We start from the raw sequence: 10762 nt of genomic DNA, 5'->3' as shown, positions 1-10762 counted from the left end.
TATATATATATATATAATTTTGCATTTTAATTGATATATTTAAAAAAAAAGTTAGATTTCAAGGCACATTTCAACACAAAGAAATATTGATATTCATTGTTTTAACTCAACAACAACAACATATGGTTATCTCATATATATTCACAACAACAATGTATAGCAATTATTTATATTTTTTAACGACCCTATATATTTGCTTGCTGAGGGAAACAATTTGTTTACTTTAGATACATTTTATTTCAAATGTATATATATGCTGTGGAAAGTTACTGAAATACAGTGAGCGATAATGATAAAGAGCTACATTTTAATTAAGTTTGAGAGGTTTTGGCTTAGAATATTTTAAAAATATCCAATAATTTTTTTCCCTGCATGTATGATGAACTTTTTATTTATAAAATTACCCATCGTGTAAAATCAAAGAAGGAGATTGGTGGTTCAACGTGACAATCAGGCAATATCAATTCAAACTTTTGGCTTGCGAGACTAAAAGTACTGGTCTTATAAGAGCAACAAAGCAGAATTGCTGCTTGTTGACTTCAAGCTAATTTAAAAGCAGATTTGTAAAATCCATATGTGTCCAAATGCATATGGTATCTATCCTTTCATTTTATATGAATGCATACACAATGCATTAAAAGAGCAAGAAAAATTGAGAAAATTGTACGCCAACATCATTATATTATTGGCGTGTTTTGTCTTTTTTGCCTTGGTAATCCAGCAAGACCTGTCTGAGCCAGTGTTCCTGTCTGGTCCTCCTAATCAAACAACAACTCTACGTTCACGCTTTTCCCCTCCTTCTCCATTCATTGCTCTGTCCGCAGGCCTCTGCCCCCCCCCTCAGGGAAGCCCTAATTAAAGAAACCCAGTGCCTCTAAACCCAGACCTGGGAGAGAGCCGGCAGTGGAGCCCCCTACCCTCGCCATCTATTGTCCATTAAAGAGACTAAATAAATTCAACAACACATTTTCCCTTTCCTCTGCAGTTGGTAAGCTTAGGTATTACATCTGGGCCTGCACAAATAAGCACGGCCGTTTCTTAATCCTGCCACTGGTCAGGAGCTATTCTTATTCTAATGCCCCGTTTCAACCAGGGGTTTTAGAGCTATACTGTATGATTGAGCCATTCAGCAGACACCTCCTCCAGATCGTCACTGGATTGCATGATAAACCAGGAACAAGTCTTAAACTGCTTAGATGTATAATGGAAGGTAAGTTTTTGCTTGCACAAAGTAAATGATAACTGTAATATTTTGCCTTAAATTCTTATACAGTACATCAAATCATTTGGTAGTACTTTACAATATCTTTCATTAAAAACCTTATAATAACAATATCTCATTAAAAAAGGGACCTGAAATAGTCCACCCAAAAATAAAATTCTGTTATTATTCACTCATTCCAAACTTGTTTAATTTCTTTTGTATAATGGAAAGTCATAGAGGTTTGGAATGACACAAGGGTTAGTAAATGATGACGGAATTTTCATTTTTGGGTGAACTATCCCTTTAACAAGTATTATTATATAATATAGTGCTTATCGTTCGGGGTTCATAGTGGTAACCAAATAGAAGATAGAATGTTTATAATCAAACCAAAGTTTCAGTTCCTATTGATTTCCACTATATTTTTTGTTGCAATGGAAGTGTAATGGTAACAAAAACTGTTTGATTAGCAACATTCTTCATGAGATCTTCAAGAGATCTTAAGAAAGTCAGTCATACAGGTTTGAGGGTGAGTAAATGATGACGGAATTTTCATTTTTGGGTGAACTATCCCTTTAACAAGTATTATTATATAATATAGTGCTTATCGTTCGGGGTTCAGACACACTCTCTCTGTTTAAATCTAGATTAAAGACACATCTCTTTGGCCAAGCATTCAAATAATGTATATCATAATCTTGTACTGCAGTTATATCTGATCAAATGCACATTGTTATTCTTTAGATTGGGTTAAACAAATAAATTTAGCTTGGTTGGAACAGCAGCTATGCTAATTATGTCTCTATTTGTTTCTCTGTTTTTGCCACGGAACTAGGATTTACACAAGCTTCAGTCTGGATCCAGAACATCAGCCACAGGTCAAAAAGGTGACATTGTGTCGCTCTTCTATGTCTTAATATGAGCTTGTCATGTCTCTTTGACACTGGAATTGAGGGGAAGGTCTCTGGACAGTAACACACAATGACATTAGTCGGCTCTGTCCGAGTGGGGCAGAGGAGAAATGACACTGATTGATGGATTCTTTTCATTTATGGATCCTCTCTCTCAGAGAGTCCGAAGAGAGAGAGTTTTTTCTCTGTGCATGTGTCTGCACAAGCACACACAATGGACGGATCGGGAGCCTGAGATTCAGCCCTGGGCCGACAAGAGCTGAAGGGGCCAACTGACAGGATGGGCACTCCTCTGTGAGTGAGGGATGGACAGAGGGAGAAAAAGAAAAGGAGGTATGAAGAAAGGGGTGACAGCAGAGACATACTTTATTAAGTGGTTTCTAATTTAATCGGCCCATAAACTCCATTTCCATCAATATGGACGCCCTCATCAGGCTTGCAGACAAGTCCATACGTGAGCCCCTCTCTCAGAGCCCATCGCTATTTCAGTCCTAATCACACTGGATTAGAAAAGCCTGGACTCTGGCTGACATCCAACATCAATCACTGCTTTCTTTGTTTCAGAATAATGAAGCAGTGAATAAGCTGAAAGATAAAACCAATTATTATTAACAATACTGTTTTTTATTTCTATTAAATTAGGCAGGGGGTGGGGTGGGGGTATTGAGACATGTTGCAGGTCAGGTTCAAACCTGTTTTGCCTATATGAGCATCCATTGTTGTGTCCTTAAGGCTGTGAATACTGGCTGTAAGCCATTGTTAATATAATAATAATAATAATAATTATTATTATTATTATTATTATTGTTGTTAAATGATACATCGTGTCTACACTGGGTGTAAGCCATTGTTAATAATAATAATAATAATAATTATTATTATTATTGTTATTATTATTATTGTTGTTGTTGTTAAATGACCTTGAGGTTGTCTGCAGTTGTCACTGGGTGTAAGCCATGGTAAGATAATAATAATAATAATAATTATTATTATTATTATTATTACAACTACAAGACCTCAGAAATCTCAAAGTATCACTAACTTTAGGTTGTCTCTCTGATTTCAGTCCCCCCTACACACACTATACCTTTGCAGGTATATACAAAGGGCAGACAAAAGAAGGGGTTTAGCATTTTCCCAGAGATGAGGAAAGAAACCGTTAGTCTAAAACTGTTAGTAGTTCTATAGGAAAGCAGAACAGAAACACTAGTAAGACGTGAAAAGGGCCACTATTTGTTAAATGTGTCAGTGTGTGTCAAAAGGGTTTGTCTAGCAGTTGTGACAACAGTTGCATCAGTTTAGCTATCGTACAATAAAGAAACTGTATGATATCATCTTCTGAAAACTTCTATATCCCAGCTACATATTTGTCAAATCTCTTATATATATATATATATATATATATATATAAACTCTTAAAAATCACAGAATGAACAAATTGTGTTAAATATTTCTGGGTCCACTGCTTCGAGGACAAAATCTTTTCAAGAACAATTGAAAACAAACAGCCAATGTTTCCGATTACATCCTAATCCCCATTTAAAACTGCAACCACAATTTAATTTGCCACTGTCATAAGGTTAAGAGGAAAAAAATGAAAACACTGGTGGCACAACTTTCTACAGATGAGAGAAACTGGTGTGAACTAGCAAGTAGTTATTTGGTAACATTCCACTGATAGCTGCCAGAAATAATCAGGGTGAAGATACACTGTTTTATTCATAGCATGTCACTCTTAACATGGTAATTACCAGCTGCTGAGGGGTGCAGAGCACGACAGTGGTTTCACCGAATTCATTTAGCACAATAAATCAACAACTACAATAGAGAAAATCACTATAATTATATCATTTACCAAATTCTCCATTTGGTCGGAAATCTTTATTGTTAAATAAAGGCAACTGCTGTTGATTTCATCCAACAAGAAACTAGCTTACAAGGAACAGATGGATTTGATTTTGCACATTATTTTTAATGTGAATCCCTGCTTTGATTTGAGAAGCCGTTGACCCGATGAAGCCATGTTGAGAGAAGGCAAATACGCAACTGCTAATCAGAGTTAAACATCCAGAAAGAAAATTTCACATGCAATCTAGTCTTTTGTATTTCAGACCTAAAGAAAATAAAAAAGAGGGAGATTTGCAGAAGGAGGGGTAATGTGAGTTTTTGAAGAGGAATAGCGAATAGCACATTGTTTTGTCAGATAATCCAGAGCGGTTTATCTGATCTGTGCCTGCTACAGGGAAGCACTTACCCTTCAGTCCGGCTACAAGAGAGCAGGGTAAGAGGGAACAAACCAGAGTGACATATAGACTCGCCTGGACCAGAAGACAGAAGACAGCAAAGAGAGAGAAAGAAAAAGACTATTCCCTTTACACAGTAAGCAAAGCATGAGAGGAGGATCTGATACACTTATTCATGCACACAGAAACAATTATCTGACAGAAAGAAAGAAAGAAAGAAAGAAAGAAAGAAACACTTATTCATGCACACAGAAACAATTATCTGACAGAAAGAAAGAAAGAAAGAAAGAAAGAAAGAAAGAAAGAAAGAAAATATGCAAAAGAAATGTATAAGTGAAAGTAAAAAAAACTGAACAAAACACAGTGAAAAAAGCAAATAAACAGAAAAGAGTGATGTAATAAAGGAGAGAAAATATATGCAAAAGAAAAGAAAAAGAGGGAAAATAAAAAGAATAACAACAAAAAGAAAAAAAAATATACAAAAGAAAAGCATAAGTAAGTGAAAGTAAAAAATAAAGAACAAAACAATGAGTGAATAAAAGCAAATATAAACAAAAGCTAAAAAGAGTGAAAGAAAAACAAGAGTGAATGAAAAGCAAAAGTAAAAGACGGCTTATATAAGCAAGAGAAAAGTGAAAGAGTGAAAAGCAAAAGAAAAACAGCAAACAATAAGTAAATAAATAAATAGGCAGAAGAAAAGTGCAAACAAACAAGTGAAAGAACAAAGATGCAAGTCAAAAGCAAGAAAAAAAAGAGCAAAATAAAAACAAGGAAAAAAACAAAGAAACAAGACAGAAAGAACAAGTGGGCAAAACAATTAATTGATTAAGCAAAATAATAATAAAATAAAGAAAGGACAGGGATTAAAATGTATCAAAGCAAATAATATGTAATGATGATAAGTAAAGAAAGAAATAGGCAGAAGAAAAGTGCAAACAAACAAGTGAAAGAACAAAGATGCAAGTCAAAAGCAAGAAAAAAGAGCAAAATAAAAACAAGAAAAAATAAGAAAAAAAGACAGAAAGAAAGAAAGAACAAGTGGGCAAAATAAAAATTAATTAATTAATTAATTAAGCAAAATAATAATAAAATAAAGAAAGGACAGGGATTAAAATGTATCAAAGCAAAGAATATGTAATGATGAAAATTATGTGGGATGCAGGATGAAAGATTTCTGACAGAATCAAGCAGTGCATAGTGAGATTGTTCTCCCTTTTTACAACACCAATCCAGTAAGTAGTTACTGTGCTCAGGAGGTGAAGGCTGTTGAGATTACACTTATAGGACATTAACGAGCAGTAGAGTGAAACAGTGTAAAAACATCAGCAGGAACTTAGAACAGGAACTTATTTCACCAAAGATATACAAAGATTCCATGTAATAGTGTTACTGCAATGAAGAGTGTCAGTGTGTGTGTGTGTGTGTGTGTGTGTGTGTGTGTGTGTGTGTGTGTGTGTGTGTGTGTGTGTGTGTGTGTGAGACTGCAGTCAGCATGTGTGGAACTGTAGAGTCTATGTATTCATACTTACAGAACTGAGAGATGGGAGCATCAAGCTGTGGTGCTGTCCCTCCTTTGGCATTGAGTTTCTGCACCTGGGTTGGCGGGATGGGTTTGTGGGACTGGCCTGTGGCACGATACATCGCTTGAACCCACAGGATTCGATCTTGCTCATCATCGCTGGCGAAGATCACAGTGTCTCCCTCCTTCACAGCATTGAAGAACGTCCGAGCACCATCCAGACCTGCATTCAACGTATTGTTCATCATTCATTCCATTCACTTTCAATGGAATGAAATAAATTACTGTGTAATCAAAAGTGTGAAAAGTGATAATAGAGTCATTTCTACTGGATCTGAACCTTTTAAGGTACCTGGTAGCATGGTTGAACTAACAATACTTTCACAGCATTTTTAAAACTTGTATTAAATTCTACATTTAATAATACATTAATTATGCATTTATTTATTTATCCATGTATTTATTTAATTATTTTAATGACAGGAAACTACAGGGAGAGAGAGTAGGAATGGGATCGGGACATAACACAGGACGGATGTGAACCTGGGTTTCCAATTTAGGAGCAACATATACGATGTACATACATTTTTGACATTAATTATTATGTATTGTGCACTAAGATTAACTAACAGTGAACAATAGCATATACATAAACACATTAATCAAGATGAATAAATATTCATCTAGAGTATTATATAATATTTAATGTAAATTTTCAACAACAACAATAAATCACATTAATCATAATTAAATGCTGTAAAAGATATTGCTAATTATTAGTTGCATGATCGCCAAAACATTAGGTAATATTACCATAGATTCTGCAATGTAATGTAGTAATTCAATTACATTAAATAATATTTTTACTTGACATTAATGCATTATCAACTAAGATGAACAGTGAATAATAGCATATTTGTAAACTGATATTAATAAAAATTATACATTTATTAATCAAGATTAGTTATATCATATAATCATTTATTAATCCAGATTAATTATATCATATTATATTAATTATTAGTTAATAATAATGTTACAATGATTATTAATCAAGATTAATAAATGCTGTAAAGATATTAGTAATATTAATATTAATTAATATTACAACCAATGCTTTAATTAATATTAATATTTAATTCACATTGATGTTTAGAATCTTATTTTACAGTAATTTTACAGTAATTGCTTTTGTTTGTGTAACCTAATGTAGTTAGGTTGTTTCAACCATATTAAAAACATATTTCTACTTTATTTATCAGTTAATATAGATGTGGCCACCTGAATCACATTTTTTGGTTATCTCATAAAACATTTTTACAGAGTAATTGACCTAAATGAACAGATAGTGTTTGATATTGATATAATTGTTATAATTTATTCCATTTATGCCACAATACTTAGTATACAGTGTTTGATTATGTGTAGACTATAACAGATTCATTAGTCAAATATCAGATGACATAAAAATGATAAAACATGCAACTGCGCAGACACTATAAGACCGATCAGAAAACTCATGTACACTGTGCATAATGTTTTATGCAAAGATACAGAAGGTTTCAATGAAAGATAATTGATCTAAACTGGTTAATTACCAGAGTTTATTTAACATTAATAAAATGAGTCACCTATTCCTTGGGAATAAATGTGTATGGATCCTAGAAACACATGCCACCTGCTGGTCTAACAGGTATTTCTATCCACCTTATTTTGCAATGAAGTAAAGCTATTTTCTGTGAATGTGCAAGACGTCAGATCCATTAGCCACTATAGGTAAATAAACCTATAGTTCAGAGTGCAGTAAAACTACCTGTGCTACAGTGTGTTTATAATTATAATGATAAATAAAAATATAAAAACAAATACCAGTTTACAGAATCAAACAGCGTAACGGACTGTTTTTGTGCAGGTAAAATAACTGTAAGCGATTGACACCGGAAGCCTCGCACATTCAAGCTACAAATGGCCACACACACTCTTACGTTACAAATAAGGTGGACAGAACAGGTGAGGACAATATTCCAGATTTTAGTTTTTTTTTCACTGTGATGTCATTGATTGTAGCATTTCGATTGGCTGCAGTGACCTGGCTGAGGGTCGGTGTAATCCACAGTGTATCCGTCCAGTTGGAGAAGTTCAACAGGTTCTGCTTTCTTCTCCCTGTAGCTACACATGACAAAGGTGTACTGGCTCACCTGGAAAGAATATTGGCACATTAAAGCCACATCATTGTTATGAATTATGAATTGCACTATTAGAACTGGAAGTGCAAAACCCAAACAGAAATATCTACTTCAGGCTTGTGATAAGGTTCAAACGGAGGGTGGCATCTCAGAGGGAGGCTGTCTTGGTCACTGACGGTGTAGGGTTGGACTTGCAGGGTTTTGTCCTGCCAATCAAATGGGACTGACAGAAGAGTGTGGGATGACACACTGTCACTCTGGATGCGAGTCGTGCAGTTTGGTGCCCGTCATACACACGTTCTACACACACAGACGTGCTGCTGTCAAGACGTTCTCTGGCCTTATCCGCAGCATTACACCAATCCTGCGCCTCCATCACCTCTGCTGAAAGTGGCAGCCCTCTCTCACTCCGTCTCCGAGTGACATGATAAATTCAATGTCATGTGTGTGACGGGCACTTGGGCTGGCTTCGGGGCCCTAATCTGGCTTGGTGGCACCCAGGCGCCTTCGGGAGGCCACTGGGGCATGCACACCCCCCACGCTCGCACACACACATACACACACAATCTCCCATCAATCCGCTGAAGTTCGGGCCTGTCAGAAGCAGGACGGTCGCTGGTGGGGCCATTGACCCGCTGTCAAACCGACAGTTAAAGGATTTTAAATGACTTTGCTTTCTGATTACCGCAGCATGCTTTTGCTCTTTTAAATAACCTTGTTATTGTCGAAGCTCTGCAAATTGCATTGTGGATGAAGAGAGCAGGAGAGTGGGCACAAATCGATCACTAACGGTGGAAATATAAAGCCGAATGCCAGACACACAACCCGAGCCCCTTCGGGTCACTCGAACGCATTACCATATTCAGATGCGTAAGCCTGAGCCAGAGCATCGGAGATGAGATGAGATGAGGGGAAAGAGGAAGCGAGCACAGAGCGTCTGCCCGCTGTTTTGTCACATCGCCTACCAACCATAAAATAATTAGACTTCAGTTTGAATCATAATGCTGGCCTTATGCTGTCAGCTTACTGACAACAAGGGTACTGAGAGGCACAAAGATAGACGATGTGGCTGCTATAAATTTATGACTATTTATACGACTATCAGTGCTCTATGAAGTATAGAGATGTTATAATAGATAAGACTTTTCCGTATTCATAGACTTAAGCAACACCGAAGAAATGAAATGGCAGGGTGGAGCCACGGGGAACTCTGTCATCACTTTTTCGTGACACCTTGTTTCAAAGCCAGACTGTGTCAAACTGGAGCCCTAAATGGTCTACGTGGTGTGGTAATAATCTATGAATAATGCAACAGTGAACTCACACCCACCCTGTAACACAAACCCCACATTAAATGCAGGGGCATTTACATAGAATCATTCAGAGTGTCAATCAAACGCTGGCCAGCCACTGACAGCACTTCTAGCATACAAAATATTTAGTTAAATTAATACTTTTGCTAGTAAAAAAGTAATATATTTAAAATGCATTTATTTCATACTAAACATAGTTCAAACATATTTACTGACGTATAGCTGGAGACTTACTAATTTAAAAATTATAGTTAAACTTTATCTGGAGTACTACTTGTGCACAATACACATTTCTTAATATTGAGTCTAAAATGTGTTTTAATGTCACTATTGATGAGGATTGTATGATCTTTGAATAATATTGGTCTTTAAATGCAAAATATTTAAAGTGTACCTAAAGTATACTTGCAATAGTTCCACTTTAGCACAATCAAATATACTTCAGTTGGACCTCAGCACAACTTCTGCACAATTAAAGTGCATTAGGTACAAAAGTAGTTGTTCCAATTTAGCAGACTTTAAGTATACCAGTTTAGTATACTAAAAGTACAATTGCAGGGTATTTTTGTTAAGTACATAAAAATGTAAATGTATTTGTAGTATATTTAGCATGACTTAAATATACTTCAAATACATTTTAGTATATTTATTTTTCAATAGGTTTATTCAGCAAGGATGCATTAAATTGATCAAAAGTGACAGTAAATACTGTTATAAAAGATTATATTTCAAATTAAAAATGCTGTTATTTTGAAATGTATATTTATTGATATACATTGATAATAAGAAGAAATGTTTCTTGAGCACCAAATCAGCATTTTAGAATGAGTTTTGAAGGATTATGTGACACTGAAGACTGGAGTAATGGCTGCTGAAAATTCTGTTTTGTGGATATAAATTTCAGAATTTATTTTGAAATATATTTAATTGTAAATATAGCCTTGGTTAACATAAGAAACTTCATTCAAAAGCATTACAAAATCTTACCCCCCCCCCCATTTTTGAACAGTAGTGTATATAAAATATTAATATTGATAGATAAGAAAAAGGATACAATGATGTTAATAACAGATATTAAGGTGTTAAATAAAGTAATAAATAAATTATTTCAGAAATATACTGAACTGCGGTATAATACATTTTATATATTTTTTTTAATCTAAATAAAACGTTCAAATTGCCATGACGTATTCTGGAGTTTACGTGTATGTTTATGTTAACATTCACATTTACGAGATGAGGACTAGACAAATGGATGTGTTGACGTTTGTGTGAATACTTACAAAGGATTTAACACGAGATCAACGGAGAAGAAACAACAAAAAGCAGAAAGGAGACAAACAAATACAAAGTGTGAAACCAACAAAATCAAACAAACAAACAAAA

The 10762-nt window shown here is 34.9% G+C and overlaps 1 protein-coding gene across 10 annotated transcripts in view; it reads right to left on the bottom strand.

Moving 5' to 3' along the window:
* cadpsa (Ca2+-dependent activator protein for secretion a) overlaps positions 1-10762 on the bottom strand; it is a 104243-nt gene that overhangs the window by 40543 nt on the left and 52938 nt on the right. For 5 of the 10 annotated variants that reach the window (XM_016497381.1, XM_016497386.1, XM_016497383.1 and 2 more), the window contains exons 11-12: positions 7967-8075; positions 5888-6100 (exon numbers count right to left, since the gene is read on the bottom strand). In XM_016497381.1, coding sequence (XP_016352867.1) covers positions 5888-6100; positions 7967-8075 — 322 coding nt within the window. Of the gene's footprint in view, positions 1-4369; positions 4382-5887; positions 6101-7966; positions 8076-10603; positions 10655-10762 lie in introns of all 10 variants that reach the window. The other 5 variants (XM_016497379.1, XM_016497382.1, XM_016497387.1 and 2 more) reach the window with 2 other exon arrangements.

Source organism: Sinocyclocheilus anshuiensis, unplaced genomic scaffold (genome assembly GCF_001515605.1).
Source record: "Sinocyclocheilus anshuiensis isolate Anshui unplaced genomic scaffold, SAMN03320099.WGS_v1.1 scaffold710, whole genome shotgun sequence".
Taxonomy (NCBI): domain Eukaryota; kingdom Metazoa; phylum Chordata; class Actinopteri; order Cypriniformes; family Cyprinidae; genus Sinocyclocheilus; species Sinocyclocheilus anshuiensis.
Note: the sequence above shows the minus strand (reverse complement) of the source record. Positions and strands in the feature narration are given on the sequence as shown.